Source organism: Canis aureus, chromosome 21, assembly GCF_053574225.1.
Source record: "Canis aureus isolate CA01 chromosome 21, VMU_Caureus_v.1.0, whole genome shotgun sequence".
Classification (NCBI taxonomy): domain Eukaryota; kingdom Metazoa; phylum Chordata; class Mammalia; order Carnivora; family Canidae; genus Canis; species Canis aureus.
Genome location: NC_135631.1, coordinates 136,467 through 155,247, shown reverse-complemented (window position 1 = coordinate 155,247; position 18,781 = coordinate 136,467). Strand labels below are relative to the sequence as shown.

The 18,781-nt window shown below is 40.1% G+C and overlaps 1 protein-coding gene and 1 long non-coding RNA gene across 9 annotated transcripts in view; one reads left to right on the top strand and one right to left on the bottom strand.

Moving 5' to 3' along the window:
- Window positions 1-7,380, bottom strand: part of LOC144292089 (membrane-spanning 4-domains subfamily A member 13-like) — a 74,729-nt gene extending 67,349 nt beyond the window's left edge. For 3 of the 5 annotated variants that reach the window (XR_013359602.1, XR_013359603.1, XM_077861797.1), the window contains exons 1-3: window positions 7,077-7,380; window positions 4,549-4,663; window positions 1,654-1,794 (exon numbers count right to left, since the gene is read on the bottom strand). Coding sequence is in view for 3 of the 5 variants with exons in the window: in XM_077861797.1 (XP_077717923.1) it covers window positions 1,654-1,794; window positions 4,549-4,602 (195 nt within the window). In the remaining 2 variants the exon portion in view is untranslated. Of the gene's footprint in view, window positions 1-1,653; window positions 1,795-4,548; window positions 4,664-6,684; window positions 6,917-7,076 lie in introns of those variants that run through there. The other 2 variants (XM_077861795.1, XM_077861796.1) reach the window with 2 other exon arrangements.
- Window positions 7,381-7,433: 53 nt separating this feature from the next.
- Window positions 7,434-18,781, top strand: part of LOC144292092 (uncharacterized) — a 77,665-nt gene continuing 66,317 nt past the window's right edge. For 2 of the 4 annotated variants that reach the window (XR_013359607.1, XR_013359605.1), the window contains exon 1: window positions 7,443-7,761. This is a non-coding gene — a long non-coding RNA (uncharacterized LOC144292092). Of the gene's footprint in view, window positions 7,762-18,781 lie in introns of all 4 variants that reach the window. The other 2 variants (XR_013359606.1, XR_013359608.1) reach the window with 2 other exon arrangements.

Below are 18,781 nucleotides of genomic sequence, written 5' to 3'. Positions count from 1 at the left end.
CAATCCTTTGACCTCATCTGGATCTATAATCGAGGCCCTTACCTCCCTGTTATATTCCTTCCTTTACCAGCTTAAATTCCACGGCCAACTATTACACTCGCTTATGTACACTTTCAACTCCTTTGCACTATTCTTGTTGGATCATAGATGCATGGTTAAACCCAAATTCTGATTAAATGCAGTTCTCCTTCTCACTGAATGCCTGAACCAATGCAGCCAAACAGGACCAGAGAAAGACACACAATCATCTTGGCACATCTCACTACACACATCATGTTCCTAAAGCTTAAGTGAGCTCTTAATGCTTACTGAAAGTCAAACTACTTTTGCACAATGCATATATTCTCTCACTTTTTCTAGATGACTATTTCATGTCCTCTCATCAAAAATCCAATCCATTATCCCATTCTCATTTTTAGCTCATGATCTGGCTTCCTAATTTGCTGAGATATTTGAAGCCATTGGAAGAAAAGTTCCATAAGCTCCCAACATCCCATCTACCTGCCTATCAAAATTTGTCCTTTCTCTTTGTTCCTCTACCTTTCCATCCTATTACCCATCTTGGCACTATTTACATTAAAGATGGATAATTCTTTCTTATGAGGGCTATCCTATATGTTGTGGGATATTTAGCCATATCCTTGGCTTCTGCCTACTAGATGCTCATCCCAGCTGTGAAAACCAAGAATGTCTCCAGACATCACCAAATATTCTCTAAGGGGCAAAACCACCTCTAGTTGAGAACCACTGCTAGAGATAAACTGTCCATGAACCAAAGTATTTATGTGTTCAGATTCATCATCTCTTGCCTACGTGAGTCTAATAATCCCTCCCTCCATCCATTTATTTCATATCGATTTTCCCTCTTCTGGTTTGGTCCCCTCAGTAAAAGACATGATACTTCCATCTTACTGAAACAAATAAGCAAACTTTCTCTTGACTGAAATTTCCTTCAGCTACTACCCCATTTCTCAAGGCCACATTACACCAGCATCCTTAAAGGAGTTGTATTTGCTGTGTCTAGTTCTTCTCTTCCTATTATTTCTTAAACCAACTAGTCAGGTTTTGCCTCACCATTCCTTGTCCAGTTTATTGCTGGCTCCCACACTGTTAACTCCAATGGTCAGTTCTCAGCCCTCTTTGGCAAAATAACAGAATTTAATATAGTTTATCTTTCCCTATTTGTTCACTTAGTTTTGAGGTTGCCATGCTCCTCAAATTTTTCTACTACCTTATGGCTGTCTAGAAACCATAGAAGAAAGCAGGTAATGTCAAATTTAGATAATATTTGAGTATAGGCTTATTGTGTGAAGAAGGTAAGGACCCTAAATATGAAAATTAATCATGCTAATGGATATTAGGTTATGATTGTCTTTAACATATCTAAAGACACTCCAACCTATGGTTGTAATTGTGTATTCCCTTCTGTATCCACATTTCTTGGCAAAATGTGAGGTTTTGCCTTGTAAATTAAAGGTGCTCAAAAAAACATTTGTTGAAAAAAGGAATTTGATATTGAATTAAGTCTACCAACATGGGATTTACTTACATAATTAGCCTGAAATCTCTGTTTAAAAACTGTTCCCTATCTTCCACTAGTGGCAAGAATAGGATTTACTGAATGATTAAATCATATAAACATATTTTACTCACAATAATGCCCCATAGAGAACATCCTGTTTTGTAAGTTATAGGTTCATACGTCCCAAAGACTCCTCTAATTTGTCCCATATACAAAATCAATAAGAAATACCACATGAAAACATGAAATATGCCAATCATAATCTGGACAGCCTGTGAGAAGAGAAGGTATTAGCACTGAAACTATGTGATTTATAACATAATAAATAAATTAACTATAAGAAACATGCAGTACTCTTATGAAAGATAAAAGTAAAATAGCAATGCACTTATCATGTATTTTCTGGACTGGTTAGCCCCAAAAGAAAGCCCTAACTAGGAAGTATTGAGGTTTACCAAATATGAATCAGCCATACTTGGAGCATCAGACTGCTCAATAATAATTCTGGTCAATTCTCCCATAAATAGTTGATGATCTGACTCTACAATTGGCTATCCTCCATACCTATTAAGTAATGGCATGAGAGGAGAATACCGAAGGTATTTGGGGGAAAATACAGCTACTAATATATTTGGATGCAGGAAGTCATGCATCCAATATATTCTTGTAAATTAGTAATTTATGAAGGTTGAATCACTTTTTGCATCTTTTAAAGACTTATCTTTGCTTTCAAGGCATATTTGGTATCTATCTTTTTCACAAGTATGCTGCAGTAAGGTACAGTCCAACATAGAGATGCAGAGTACCTAGTGTAGATTTACTTGTACAAGGTTTTCCTATTGGATAGGGGATGGGTTGGTGGAGGGGAAAATTATTACTCAATTTTAATTTGTAAGATATTACAATCCAAGCAAATATGTGCCAGTAAATTTATTTCTCAATTTATAAATGAACATGTATTTCATATACTGAATCACATTTTTAATTACTCTTTAAAAATTTCTGAGGTTGGGGCATCTCCTGGCTCAATCGGTAGAGCATGACGCTTGATCTCAGGGTTATGAGTTTAAGCACTATGTTGGGTGTGGAGCCTACTTAACAAAAATAAAAAATAAAAAAAAATTCAGAGGATATATTATTTTCACTTTAATATAAACTTTATTTTAATTAATTTTTAACATATTTTATTTATTTATTCATGAGAGACAGAGAGACAGAGGCAGACATAGGTAGAGGGAAAAGCAGGCTCCCCCAAGGGAGCCTGATGTAGGACTAGATCCCAGGATCCTGGGATCACAACCTGAGCCAAAGGCAGACGCTCAACCACCCAGGAGCCCCTTAATATAAACTTTAATAGTAAGCTATTTAATGATTTAACTTTAATAGTCTCAGCTCTTTGTAAAGCAAGTAATCTAAAAATACATAAATGCAATTGGCTAACATTAAAGATATATTTTAGAGAATTCTCTTTTATAGAAAGATCAATTTTTGTTAACAATCTTATGCATTTTTATAGTTTTAGAATTTAAGATTTCCTCTGCATCTAATTTGGAAGAAAGGCATTATTTTCAGAGATACTTTGGATTTGATTGGGAGAAAATCCTTTACTAGATTGCAAAATCCTTAAGAGCCTGGACTTTAGCTGTCTCACTGTTGTCACCAGTCTCCAAAAGCGTGTCCCAGCATACCTCTTGCATAAGCACATTAGTATGGAGAATATTAATTCCACATGACTTTCCCAACTCTTAAATGAGTGAGCTTGAAAGATAGTGTTTCCTTTTATAATTGGCGGTTATCCTATATAATACTAGGAAATATTTAAGTAGCCAAAGCTTGAAAAGAACTCTATAAGAAAGCAAGGCTGCTAGTGCGTGGAGAACAAGCTGGGTTTTTTCACTTAAAAATGGTTTTTGACTTAGATCCAATGAATGGGACTTTAGGAGGTCATAGGCCTCTCCCACACACACACCAAAAATATAAGCGCAAATGATTACGATACATACATGAAGCTGGGGAGGAGATTCCGCACTTTCTTCCTATGTCCAAAAGGGTCTGTGACTCCAAAAAGATTATAAACTTCTGCTGAAGTCAGGCGGGAGACTTAGACAATTAATCTACACAGTGGCTAAGTTCAAAGGAAAAGTTCTTTCTCCTTTAGATGTGAAAAAGCATGATCTTCATAATTCCTTGGTGTTTATTAAGAGCTAGCTCAGCTGTTTACAATTGAAGAGACAAACTAATAATCATCCTATTGCATAGACATCAATACAGTAATTGAAAGAGATCAGCAATAGATCCCTTTCCTGGTTTAAGAAAAAAACATTTTCTTTTATTCTTTTTTGGGATTTACTATCCTATGTATGTTGGTTTAGTCACTATGCTTATATATAAGCATATATTTATGAAGAGACATGAGTGATCAGTCAAAATTTGTAGAAGACAATCAATATTTAAAAAAATATTTTTGGGTGAAGGGGAGTGGGAGATACAGGAAGATTGCAGATATGGAATGAATAAGGCACAGGAATAAAAGGCACAGCACAAGGAATATAGTTAGTAATACTGTTAAGCATTATATGGTGACAGATGGTAGCTATGCTTGTGATAAGCTTAACATAATGTAGAGAGATGTCAAATTATTACGTTGAACACCTGAAACTGATGTAACATTGTGTGTCAACTGTACTTAAATTTTTTTTTTAAATCCATTTTGAGGGATCCCTGGGTGGCTCAGTGGTTTAGCGCCTGCCTTCAGCCCAGGGCGTTATCCTGGAGTCCCGGGATAAAGTCCCACATCAGGCTCCCTGCAGGGACCCTGCTTCTCCCTCTGCCTATGTCTCTGCCTCTACCTCTGTGTGTGTCTCTCATGAGTAAATAAATAAAATCTTTAAAAATAATAATAAAATAAAATCCATTTTGACCCTTTTGACTTAAGCAAATAAGCCCCTCTCCAGATTCAAGAATAATCCTTAGTAAATTGAAGTAGTGCATAGTCCTGAATTTAGTCAAAGTGAAGTTTTACTTACCCCTAAAACAAGACTATCTGCTGGAGAGATTTTTGAACACATACATGGAGCCATACTACCAGCATTTCTTCTAGATGATTATGCTTCTAATCTTTGGTGATATCTTTATTAACTTCTACAAAACAATACAAAACATATATATACACTTTGCTCAAAAGAAGATACTTAAGTTTGATTCTTTCCTTGTTTTACAACCACCTCCCCAAACTATGAAGCAATTGCTCTCTCCTTTCTGTGCCTAACTTCATAAAGGCATCAGCTTGCATCTTCCTGTTCTGAATAACGGCCTCCATAAGTGAAAAGCCTCTCTCTACAACTAAAATATAAAGGCATATTACAATCATTTTTTCTAAGTAGTAAACAGTGGCTCTGGATGATAAAATATGAAGAATGCTTAGGGAACAGTGTTAGAGAATTTTCAGCAAAGCTTTTAACAAATTATTTGCAATTCATAATCAGTTCAATGCAATTCATTATGACATGTTTGCGTTTCAAAACCAAGTTCTTGTACTTAAATTGATCATGGGTTTATGATATTTTTTTCTGATACATACTTGCTATCTAGTTCTTCTTTCTATATGAAAGAACTTTTTCTGCCACCAGACAACTTACCAAAGTTGCTTCCGCAATCCTAAAGGCTTCTCCTAGGAGTTCTTTTGTTGTTGTTTCTTCCCCCATCCCCCATTATTCCTGCATTTCTCCCTGGTGTTTAGGAAACCTTGCTGATAACTATATCCTTTGTAGATCTGACATTACATTGTTCTACATCTTCTAATATGCCATACTTAGGTCAATAACACGAATCATGCCACTTAGCCAGGTGATTATCTAATGGATGATCTTAAACCCTGAGCCTTGGTCCTTTCAAAAGGAGGGTTTGAGTCAATGACCTCTCACTCCCTGTACCCTTAAAATCTCATGATTTGATTATTTTAATGAGTCTTCAGTTTCTAAGATTGACTTTCCGAATATCCCTTAATTCTATAAAGTACAGAGACAGAAAAAAGCTAGGTAAGAATTACAAGACCTACTGGCTGTAGAGAAAATACTATGTTAATAATTTAAGTATAAATAATAAGTCTCATGTATTAAACACCACCTTTGAGAAATATCAAAGAAAGGGTACAGTTGCCTAAAGGCAATCAAGGAAATCATTCTGTCATGCTTAAATGAAAGACACAGAATTAAAGAATTAATATATTAAGTAACAGGAAGTCATGTCTAGATTGCTGTCGTCACTTTCGAGATAAAAGGAAAATAAGAAAACGTAATTACTCCTGAGATGGAGACCAGCATTGGGTTCCTTGCTCAGCAGAGAGGCTGCTTTTCCCTCTCCCTCTGTCCATCTCCCCACCTGTGCTCATGCTCACTCTCTCACTCTCTATCTCAAATAAATAAAATCTTTAAAAAAAAAAGATAGTCCTTTTATGTATGTATAAAAATTCTTTTCACAGTTGATAGTGGAAGCATCAAGAGTGACTTGGGCAGAATATGTAGCAACATTATAGTTTCCATCAAGACCCCTCCCAAATCTCCCCAGGTGAAGTATTCACTAAAATACAAGAAAGAAACAGATTGTGTGTTTAAAATTCTTTAGCTTAGTTGATGGAAGGAAGAAACTACGCAATATATTTCTGAAATATAAAATACAAGAAACTACAATATATTTCTTTGGCTTAATTGATGGAAGGAAGAAAAAAGAAATGTATTCCTAAAATATAGGAAATATAAGAAATCACAATATATTTCTGGAACAAATAATGGTTAAATTTTTTTACAAAAGCATTCTATTCTATGACCAGTTAAGTATTTCATTTTTGTAAAAAAAAAAAAAAAAAAAACTCTAAATAAAAAACAAAACTTACTAATTTGTTTTTATTTTCTGGAGATCCCATCCCTAAACCAAAAAGCATGTTCCAAAGAACAAGCAGAACAAGCCTCCAGCCCTATCCCCAACCCTATCCTCATCCCATACACTCGCTTTATGACACACAACTTTCCCAACAGTCGACAGAGAGCACATGTCTGGAAACCACTTCTCCATTTTTAGCAGATACGACTCCTCCTGTCCTCAGAATACAGCCCAAACCCTTCGGCAGGTTGGATAAAGCCCCTGAGGAGCTGCTCCCTGCGCACCTTCGGGCCTCACCCGGGCCCTCCCTGGGTTTGGCCCCTCAGGCCTCCGCAGCAGCCTGCTTTGGAAAGCGTCCGCGGCCCCTCTCCTTCTCCCCTGCGGGGCATCGGTGTCGTCTAACGCTGGACGCTCGGGACCGGCTCCCAAGGCAGCGGGAGCTCCCGGAGCTCCCGGAATTCACTTCTGCCCACTCAGGGCCGGCCCTGGGCTGTGACTGAGGGACTCCGGCTGGACGAGGCCACACGGGCCGGGGCGCGGACACGGCTGAGGCCCGGCGTCTGCACCAGCGCAGACCGGGCAGGAGAGCGAGGGTGGGCGGCACCGCAGTCGGTCTCCGCGCCGCTTTTCGCCTTTTAACACTTAAGAAATACTGTGAGCGAAGCGACATCATTACCCTTCATTTTACGCGGTCAAGGTCCTAGGGATTGAGTTTCGCCCTCTCAGGCCCAGGCCCGGGCCCGGGCCCAGGGAGGACCCCCGCGGGGGCTGGTCTCCCCGCCCTGGAGCACCCCTGCAGCGCCGGTCTGGGTCTTCCCGCCAGTGCCCAGGCCCAGAGCGAGAGGCGGATCTCAGCGGGCGGCGCCCCTAGAGCCAGGTCCCCCCGCAAGCATCGCTGAAACAGCAAGGAGCCCGGGACCCGGCGGCCCTCAGGCTCCTCAGGCTCCTCAGGCTCCTCAGGCTCCTCAGGCCGCGCGGGCCTCCAACGGCAGCAGCCCCGGCGCTGCCCTCGTGCGCCTGCGCATCCCCTCCGGCGGGGCATCCCGCGTGCGCAGGCTCCGTAGGGCGCTGCGGGCCGGACTGCGCGGTCAGGCGCCCGCTGCCGCTCGGCGTTAGAAGAAACGGCTTCGAATTCTAGCTTCCGACGTCGGTCTTTCCGGTGCATTCGCCGCGGAGCGACCGGGATCACCTTCTTTGCCCTCAGAGGAATCTTGTAGGAGGTGTATGTATCGACAAAGGCAGATAGTGGAGTCCGCAACTATCCTCCACCTCTGTGAAAAAACGTGAGAAGCCAGAGATGGAAATTAATGAAGAGACCATTTGGCCAGACTCTAGAATGACTTTTTCATCCACCTGCTGAGGTGAGTTTACCCTTCAGGTTACACCTGGTAATCAGTTTTCTATTTGATGTGGAGAGTCGCTAAAACGTGTTGAAAAGATTTGTAAAGAAGTGGAGGTAGCGGCTGGAAGACACAGAAGGGTCTTACGTGGTAGGTGAGGAAGTCGGGGGGTCGTGGTGAACCTCAAGCAAAAAGTGTGATCTTAAAGGCCAAGTACAGGTACGCCCGTTATGCACGTGTCGTGACTTACTGGGGGAGTAAAGTACCCGGAGAGCAGACATTCCTACAGCTACCGAAAGTCATGAAGTCTTGTTTTTTCCAGGAGAATTTATATTGGTATTTCGGGAAAATTAAAATTCAAGCTTGTGGTGTAAATATTTAGTAAATGATAGTAAAACATTCAGGAACAGAGACAGATTTTTCTTTTTTAAAGAAATTGCCTAAAAAAAGAAAGAAGAAAGAAAGAAACTGCCTAAGTACCACTAACACCCCAACCCCCCTTATTTTGCCAAAGCCAAATTACAAGTATGTCTTAAAGCCACCAAGTTCTTTTATGATCATTTATACCTTGAAAATCAGTTATAAACTCAATAGCTTTCTTATTAGCCTCATAACTAACTTCCTTGTTAGCCTCATAACTAACTAACTTCATTGTGACTCTCCTCAAAAGAAAAAAATATATGTTCAGGCTGTTCTCGTGCCTTTACATTTTGTACTGGCCAGTCCATCAATGAGGATATGAGTTTTTGTCATGAGTAATAAATTAGTTTCGTTTCTGACATTAGGATTGTTCTTTTGTGATTTACCTGTCTGAGCAGACTGTGATCTAACAATACTATGCAATCCGTGTGATGTAGAAGGAGGAACTTACTTGAATGTGTTTTCAATGTCAAGATTATGGATTTAGTAGGCAAGAATAGATGAGGATTCTCATCAAACTCTGGGATAAGCAAAGTTCCTTGGTACTTCTTAATTCCTTTGATAATATCACAGATCAGTCAACCAATTTTACTTTTCTCTGTCCCTGTAAACTATTTAGAAATTCAGAATCAATTGCATTCTAATTTGTGTCACTTGGTTCTCAAAACTCTGCATCCTTCAACAATGAAGAGGCAGTCATATTATGACATCCAATATGACTTACATTTTTTTTTACTTTTAGTTTTTGTTTATAAGATATTTTTCCATGCAAATTATATTGCATTTCCCTTGAATTGGTCCTAAGGACAACAAAAACATTACAAGGAAATGTGATGAGACCACTCTGCTTGATATGATGTTAAGACCATCCTTGGGAATCATTATAAGGACTCCACTGGCTATAAGCCCCCATGAAATATTTTGTCCAGATTGCTGTGAGGAATTGCATTTTACCTGTACACAAGAGAAAACAGATACTTCCTCTGTGTAAACATCAGGTTATTCTAGTAAGAGAAATGGAAATAAATGTATATAACACTGGGGAAACTAAGCAATTGAGTTTATTGTAGATGTGCAATATGTGCATGTATGTATATTTACATAAAATATAACACATGTGTATATGGATATGCATACTTGCACACATACCTACATATGTAGTAGATTTTCATTTCCATATAGTTAGCATTATTACATAAATACAGTTCTTTAATGAAATGCTAATTAATAGTTTAAAAATTATTTTGCTTTTTTTTGCATTTACTGTGTCCTTTATATATGTTTAAAGATAAATTTAGATAAAAAATTTGAAGAGTTTGAGTGAACATTGATTTGAATTGGGCAACACCAAACTGAAAATGGTTAGGAACACCTCATCGGCAGGAGCTAGGGGAAAGGTTTTTATCTAGATGACGTGGGAGCAGAGCGAGGAAATTATTTGATTGGCTGTAGTTTAGACAGCTGCCTTATTTGAGAGAACTTAGTTGGCTGTTTGTGGTTAGTTGTTCCTAAGTTCATTTTTCTCCGGTTGGTGTGCATTGATTCTGTCTTTGGTTTCAGTTTGCTTATGTAGGCTATCAAGGCATTAGAGCTATTCTGGTCCAATAGTCTCCTTGTATAGTTGCTTTAACACATTGGCTTATCTTACTTAAACTGCACCATTGTTATTATTTTAGCTGGTGAAAATACTGAGGTTTGGGGAGGCTACGGGTCTTGTTCATAGTCACACAGCTTATAAATGTGCAGTTGTGGTTCTAAGTCTAGCAGTTCTAGCTCCAGAATCTGTGCCCCTTTGCTTTCTCAGGCTTCCTTCAGGTAGAGCTGTGCCATTTGACTGTCAAAGAATTGTGTAAGGAATACAGTTGGTGAAATCACAAGGCCTAGGGATCATTCTCAGCTCCAGTTCTGGATGCGTGTACTCCATTGTTCTGTTCTACTCTTTGACTTTGATTTCTCCTCTGTAAAATTAGAGACTTAAGTCCCTGACATTAAGCTTTTGATTGCCAGTGCATCCATTTCAAAGACATTCCTTTCAAATAAATGAATTGCCAGCATATGACACAGCTGCTCGCAAAACAACTGGGGAAAAAAATAGGCCACTCCACCTTTGAAGATTCCCTTTAGAAAGCTCTGGTTAGGGGCGCCTGGGTGGCTCAGGCGTTGAGCGTCTGCCTTCGGCTCAGGGCGTGATCCTGGACTCCCTGGATCGAGTCCCACATTGGGCTCCCTGCATGGAGCCTGCTTCTCCCTCTGCCTGTGTCTCTGCCTCTCTCTCTGTGTCTCTCATGAATAAGTAAATAACATCTTAAAACTAAATAAATAAATGAATGAGTGAAATATTAAAAAAAAAAAAGAAAGCTCTGGTTAACATAGATTACATAACATAGATAACTTCTTGAATGACCCTGCTTTTCTCTTCCTGTGCCCTAATTCCTGCTCTTATGTTTAAATTCACCCACAAAGAATGAATCCAAGAAACTGTAGGTACTTCACGTTCAACCCTAATAAAGTCAGAACCCCAGGTTTGTGCTTTCTCTCTCTCTCCCTTGCTACGTAACCCTTGGGGCATGCTGCATATCCTCCAGGGCTTGTGAATAGTAAGTCTTGTCCTTCAGTTTCCTGGTGGCTGTTGCTGAGGTGCAACCTACAATTACAGTAAGAACCACAAGGATCAGTCCAGCCATAGCACTTGTTCTAGAAGGGGAAATGTCTTTGGGGGCTGCTGTGAGTGGTAGGGCTCAGGCGAGGGCCTCAGGCATTCAGGTGGATAGCATCACTATTAATAGGCTGAGACCCAACAGAACTAGACATTGCAGCCGGCATCCTATGACTATATGAAGTGATATTTGGCCAAAAAGTCTGTGCTGGATTATAAATGTTGCTAAATACTTAGGTGAGTGACAGGATTTATGAAAACAAAGTCAAATTTTGTGTGAGATTTAAACTAGGTAGAGACCATGAGTGGAGAAAGTGATCAGTGCAGGCTGCTAAGTACCTGTGAGTTGGTAGAATTCAGTAAAAGGGATATCCACTTTTATTTATTTATTTTTATCGTTTACTTATCTGTTTGACAGAGAGAGCAGAGAACTCAGGCAGAATCTCAGGAGGGGCAGTGAAGTCTTCAGTCTCCTGGGCAGTGAAGTCTTCAGTCTCCTGGAGTCACTAATAGAGGAAGTGCACCCCAGGGCAGTGCACCACAAACCATGGGCTCATCTAAGTAAAGGGCTGGAGCGCTGCCCGGTGGGGACTCCAGGAGAAGCCGGTTGGTCAGGTCAGGCAGCGGCTCAGGGCGGAGGGGGCTGCGCCCTGCTGCCTTCAGGAGCCCAGGTACACACACCAGAGAATCAGCACAGCAGGCCCCTCCCCCAGAAGACCAGATGGAAGGACAGGGGAAGAGCAAGTTCTTGACCCAGCAGTGCTGGAAAGCTCTAGGGGAAGTGGATGGATTTACAGTATATAGAACCAGAGGGTACCCCTCCTTTTTTCTTTTTCCAGTACAACTCGTTTTTATATCCAATTTTTTTCTCCTTTCCCATCCACTACAATATTTTACCAGCTCTTAGTTTTTAAGATTCTTCCTTTTTGACTTTAATATTTCTACAATTACAGGTCCTAGATATATTTTTCACTTCTAGATTCCCTTCAACATATTTAACTTAATTTTGGGAGATATACAAGATATATTTTTTTTGTTTTGTGTTTTTTGTTTTCCCTGCCTCATTTTGTTCTACAATGGCAGAAGTTAATACCTTCTAAAACATGACCAGTATGTACCCAGAACCAAGTGGTATACCTTGCTGGTTCATTCTGCGAGATTCCTCATTCCCATTCTGCTCCCCTCTTTTATCTCGTTTATGTTTTTGTGGTCAGTGTTGGGGCCCTCTACACATATTTGTGGTTTATATAAATTTGGGACTGAGCACCTTCTAACATACAGAACTTAACATACTCAGAAACAAGAGGATCACCCTCTAGAACCCCTCAGATAGACTACATTCTCCCTCCACTACAACTTCGTCACCACCAGCATCTCCCAGTCCCCAACCCTTTATTTTTCTCTTCTCAATTTTTTTCTTTCTTTTTCTTTTTTTTTTTTTGTCTCTTCTTCCTTAGGATTCCTGGCCTTTTATTTTCTAATTCTTTGTTTAAAAATTTGTTGTTCACTTTAGTGGTCCTTTTGTTTTATTTCATTCTGATCTTTTTTCTTCTTTTTTATTGGAGTTTGATTATAACACCCAGTGCTCAATCTGACAAGTGCCCCCCTCAGTGCCTGACACACAGTCACCCCAATCCCCCACCCACCTCCCTTTCTACCACCCCTGTTCATTTCCCAGAGTTCAGTGTCTCTCATGTTTTGTCACCCTCACTGATATTTCCCACTCATTTTCTGTTCTTTCCTCTTTATTCCCCTTCATTGTTTTTATATTCCTCAAATGAATGAGACCATATATAATCTTTGTCCTTATCCGATTGACTTACTTCACTTAGCATAATACCCTCCAGTTCCATCCACGTTGAAGCAAATGGTGGGTATTTGTCGTTTCTAATGGCTGAGTAATATTCCATTGTATACATAGACCACATCTTCTTGATCCATTCATCCCTTGATGGACACTGAGGCTCTTTCCACAGTTTGGCTATTGTGGACATTGCTGCTATAAACATTGGGGTACAGGTGTCCTGCCATTTCACTGCATCTGTATCTTTGGGTTAAATCCCCAGCAGTGCAATTGCTGGGTCATTGGGCAGTTCTATTTTTTTATTTATTTATTTATTTATTTATTTATTTATTTATTTATTTATGATAGTCACAGAGAGAGAGAGAGAGAGAGAGAGAGAGGCAGAGACACAGGAAGAGGGAGAAGCAGGCTCCATGCACCGGGAGCCCGACGTGGGATTCGATCCCGGGTCTCCAGGATCGCGCCCTGGGCCAAAGGCAGGTGCCAAACCGCTGCGCCACCCAGGGATCCCCGGGCAGTTCTATTTTTAACACTTTGAGGAACCTCCACACAGTTTTCCAGAGTGGCTGCACCAGTTCACATTCCCACCAACAGTGCAAGAGGGTTCCCTTTTCTCCGCATCCTCTCCAACATTTGTGGTTTCCTGCGTTGTTAATTTTCCCCATTCTCACTGGTGTGAGGTGGTATCTCATTGTAGTTTTGATTTGTATTTCCCTGATGGCAAGTGATGCAGAGCATTTTCTCATGTGCTTGTTGGCCATGTCTATGTCTTCCTCTGTGAGATTTCTGTTCATGTCTTTTGCTGATTTCATGATTGGATTGTTTCTTTGCTGTTGAGTTCAATAAATTCTTTAAAGATCGAGGATACTAGCCCTTTATCTGATAGGTTATTTCACTGTGCAGAAGCTTTTTATCTTGATGAAGTCCCAATAATTCATTTTTGATTTTGTTTCCCTTGCCTTCATGGATGTATCTTGCAAGATGTTGCTGTGGCCAAGTTCGAAAGGATGTTGCCTGTGTTCTCCTCTAGGATTTTGATGGATTCTTCTCTCACATTTAGATCTTTCATCCATTTTGAGTTTCTCTTTTGTTATGGTGTAAGAGAATGGTCTAGTTTCATTCTTCTGCACGTGGCTGTCCAATTTTCCCAGCATCATTTATTGAAGAAACTGTCCTTTTTCCAGGGGATATTCTTTTGTGCTTTCTTGAATATTAGTTGACCATAGAGTTGAGGGCCCATTTCTGGGTTCTCTATTCTGTTCCATTGATCTAAGTGTCTGTTTTTGTGCCAGTTCCACACTGTTTTGATGATCACAGCTTTATAATACAACTTGAAATCTGGCATTGTGATACCCCAGCTCTGGTTGTCTTTTTTAATATTACCCTGGCTATTCAGGGTCTTTTCTGATTACAGACAAGTCTTAAGGTTATTCCAACTCTGTGAAGAAAGCCCATGGAATTTTAAAAAATATTATTTATTTATTCATGATAGACATAGAGAGAGAGAGGCAGAGACACAGGCAGAGGGAAAAGCAGTCTCCATGCCGGGAGCCCTACCCGGGACTCGATCCCAGAACTCCAGGATTGCACCCTGGGCCAAAGGCAGGCACTAAACCACTGAGCCACCCAGGGATCCCCAAACCCATGGTATTTTATAGGGATTGCATTAAATGTGTAAATTGCCCTGGGTAACATTGACATTTTCACAATATTAATTCTGCCAATCCATGAGCGTGGCATATTTTTCCATCTCTTTGTGTCTTCCTCAATTTCTTTCAGAAGTGGTCTGTAGTTTTTAGGGTATAGATCCTTTACCTCTTTGGTTAGGTTTATTCCTAGGCATCTTATGCTTTTGGGTGCAATTGTAAATGGGATTGACTCCTTAATTTCTCTTTCTTCAGTCTCATTGTTAGTGTATAGAAATGCCACTGACATCTGGGCATTGATTTTGTATCCTGCCACCGTGCCAAATAGCTGTATGAGTTCTAGCAGTCTTGAGTGGAGTCTTTTGGGTTTTCTATGTAGAGTATCATGTCATCCGCGAAGAGGGAGAGTTTGACTTCTTCTTTGCCAATTTGAATGCCTTTTATGTCTTTTTGTTGTCTGATTGCTGAGGCTAGGACTTGTAGTACTATGTTGATTAGCAATGGTGAGAGTGGACATCCCTGTCTTGTTCCTGATCTTAGAGGAAAGGCTCCCAGTGCTTCCCCATTGATAATGATATTTGCTGTGGACTTTTCATAGCTGGTTTTTAAGATACTGAGGAATGTTCCCTCTATCCCTACACTCTGAAGAGTTTTGATCAGGAATGGATGCTGCATTTTGTCAAATGCTTTCTCTGCATCTATTGAGAGGATCATATGGTTCTTGTTTTTTCGCTTGTTGATATGATCTATCACGTTGATTGCTTTATGAGAGTTGAACCAGCCTTGTATCCAGGGGATAAATCCCACTTGGTCATGGTGAATAATCTTCTTAATGTACTGTTGGATCCTATTGGCTAGAATTTTGTTGAGAATTTTTTTAAAGATTTTATTTATTTATTCATGAGAGACACACAGCGAGAGAGAGAGGGAGGGAGGGAGAAGCAGAAACACAGGCAGAGGGAGAAGCAGACTCCATGCAGGGAGCCTGACATGGGACCAGATCCCAGGACCCCAGGATAACTCCCCAGGCTGAAGGTGGCGCCAAACTGCTGAGCCACCTAGGTGTCCCCTTGTTGAGAATTTTTGCATCTGTGTTCATCAGGGATATTGATCCATAATTCCCCTTTTTGTTGGGGTCTTTGTTGGTTTTGGAATTAAGGTGATGTTGGACTCATACAACGAGTTTGGAAGTATTCCATCTCTTTCTATCTTTCCAAACAGCTTTAGTAGAATAGGAATTGTTTCTTCATTAATGTTTGATAAAATTCTCCTGGGCAGCCATTTGGCCCTGGACTTTTGTGTCTTGGGAGGTTTTTGATGACTGCTTCCATTTGCTTCCTGGTTATCGGCCTGTTCAAGTTTTCTATTTCTTCCTGTTCCAGTTTTGGTAGTTTGTAGCTTTCCAGAAATGCATCCATTTCTTCTAGATTGTCTAATTTATTGGCGTATAACTGCTCATAATATGTTTTTAAAATCATTTGTATTTCCTTGGTTTTGATGGTGATCTCTCCTTTTTCATTCATGAATTTTATTAATTAGAGTCTTTTCTCTTTTGTTTTTAATAAGGCTGGCTAATGGTTTATCTATCTTATTAATTCTTTCAAAGAACCAACTCCTGGTTTTGTTGATCTGTTCTACAGTTCTTCTGGTCTCTATTTCATTGAGTTCTGCTCGAAATCTATTAACTCTCTTCTACTGGATTTAGGTTTTATTTGCTGTTCTTTCTCCAGTTCCTGTAGGTGCGAGGTTAGCTTGTGTATTTGAGTTTTTTCCAATTTTTTGAGGGATGCTTGTATTGTGATGTATTTGCCTCTCAGGACTGCCTTTGCGGTTTCCCAAATATTTTGAACGACTGTATCTTCATTCTCATTAGTTTCCATGAATCTTTTTAACTCTAATTTCCTGGTTGACCCTTTCATCTTTTAGCAGGATGGTCTTTAAACTCCACATGTTTGAGTTTCTTCCAAATTCCTTCTTGTCATTCAGATCTAGTTTCAAAGCATTATGGTCAGAAAATATGCAGGGGACAATCCCAATCTTTTGGTATTGGTTGAGACTTGATTTGTGACCCAGTATGTGGTCTATTCTGGAGAAAGTTTATGTGCACATGAGAAGAATGTGTATTCAGTTGCGTTTGGATGTAAAGTTCTGTAAATATCTGTGAAATCCATCTGGTCCAGTGTATCATTTAAAGCTCTCGTTCTTTGGAGATGATGTGCTTAGGAGATCTGTCATTTGTAGAAAGCACCGTGTTAAAGTTTCCCAGTATTGGTGTATTATTATCTAAGTATGTCTTAACTTTGGTTATTAATTGATTGATATACTTGGCAGCTCCCGCATTCAGAGCATAAATATTGATGATTGTTAGGTCTTCTTGTTGGATAGATCCTTTAAGTATGATACAGTGTCCCTCTTCCTCTCTCACTACAATCTTTGGGATAAAGTTTATCTGATATGAGGATGGCTACACCTGCTTTCTTTAGAGGACCATTTGAATGGTAAATGGCTCTCCAACCTTTTATTTTCAGGCTGTAATTGTCCTTAGGTCTAAATGAGTCTCTTGTAGACAGCAAATAGATGGGTCTTGCTTTTTCATCCAGTCTGAAACCCTGTGTCTTTTGATGGGATCATTAAGCCCATTCACGTTCAGAGTTATTATTGAAAGAAAAAAGTTTAGTGTCATCATGATACGTATTCAGTCCCTCCTTCTGTGGGTTATTTCTTTTTTTTTTTTTTTTCTGTGGGTTATTTCTTTGGGTGTCCTCTTTCCTTTACAGAGTCCCCCTTAATATTCTTGCAGAGCTGGTTTGGTGGTCACATATTCTTTCAGTTTCTGCCTATCTTGGAAGCTCTTTATCTCTCCTGCTATTCTGAATGAGAGCCTTGCTGTATAAAGTATTCTTGGCTGCATGTCCTTCTCATTTAGGACCCTGGCTATATCCTGCCAGCCCTTTCTGGCCTGCCAGGTCTCTTTGGAGAGGTCTGATTTTTTTTTTTTTATATATATTTTTTATTGGTGTTCAATTTGCCAACATATAGAATAACACCCAGTGCTCATCCCAACAAGTGTCCCCCTCAGTGCCCGTCACCCAGTCATCCCCACCTTCTACCCACATCCCTTTCCCCCACGCCTAGTTCGTTTCCCAGAGTTAGGAGTCTCTCATGTTCTGTCTCCCTTTCTGATACTTCCCACTCATTTTTTCTCCTTTCCCCTTTATTCCCTGTACTATTTTTTATATTCCTCAAATGAATGAGACCATATAATGTTTGTCCTTTTCCGATTGACTTCTTTCACTCAGCATAATACCCTCCAGTTCCATCCACGTCGAAGCAAATGGTGGGTATTTGTCGTTTCTAATGGCTGAGTAATATTCCATTGTATACATAAACCACATCTTATTTATCCATTCATCTTTCAATGGACACCGAGGCTCCTTCCACAGTTTGGCTATTGTGGACATTGCTGCTATAAACATCGGGGTGCAGGTGTCCCGGTGTTTCATTGCCTCTGTATCTTTCCGGTAAGTCCCAGCAGTATAATTGCTGGGTCGTAGGGCAGATCTATTTTTAACTCTTTGAGGAACCTCCACACAGTTTTCCAGAGTGGCTGCAGCAGTTCACATTCCCACGAACAGTGCAGAAGGGTTCCCCTTTTTCCGCATCCTGTCCAACATTTGTGGTTTCCTGCCTTGTTAATTTTTCCCATTCTCGCTGGTATGAGGTGGTATATCATTATGGTTTTGATTTGTAGTTCCCTGATGGCCCTGATGCAGAGCATTTTCTCCTAGGAGTGCTTGTTGGCCATGTGTATGTCTTCCTCTGTGAGATTTCTGTTCATGTCTTTTGCCCATTTCATGATTGGATTGTTTGTATCTTGGCTGTTGAGTTTAATAAGTTTTTTACAGATCTTGGATTCTAGCCCTTTATCTGATAGGTCATTTGCAAATATCTTCTCCCATTCTGTAGGTTGTCTTTTCGTTTTGTTGACTGTATCCTTTGCTGTGCAAAATCTTCTTATCTGGATGAAGTCCCAATAGTTCATTTTTGCTTTTGTGTCTCTTCCCTTCATGGATGTATCTTGCAAGAAGTTACTGTGGCCGAGTTCAAAAAGGGTGTTGCCTGTGTTCTCCTCTAGGATTTTGGTGGAATCTTGTCTCACATTTAGATCTTTCATCCATTTTGAGTTTATCTTTGTGTCTGGTGCAAGAGAGTGGTCTAGTTTCATTCATCTGCATGTGAATGTCCAATTTTCCCAGCACTATTTATTGAAGAGACTGTCTTTTTTCCAGTGGATAGTCTTTCCTCCTTTGTCGAATATTAGTTGACCATAAGGTGGAGGGTCCACTTCTGGATTCTGTGTTCTGTTCCATTGATCTATGAGTCTGTTTTTGTGCCAGTACCACACTGTCTTGATGACCACAGCTTTGTAATACAACCTGAAACTTGGCATTGTGATGCCCCCAGCTATGGTTTTCTTTTTTAAAATTCCCCTGGCTATTCGGGGTCTTTTCTGAT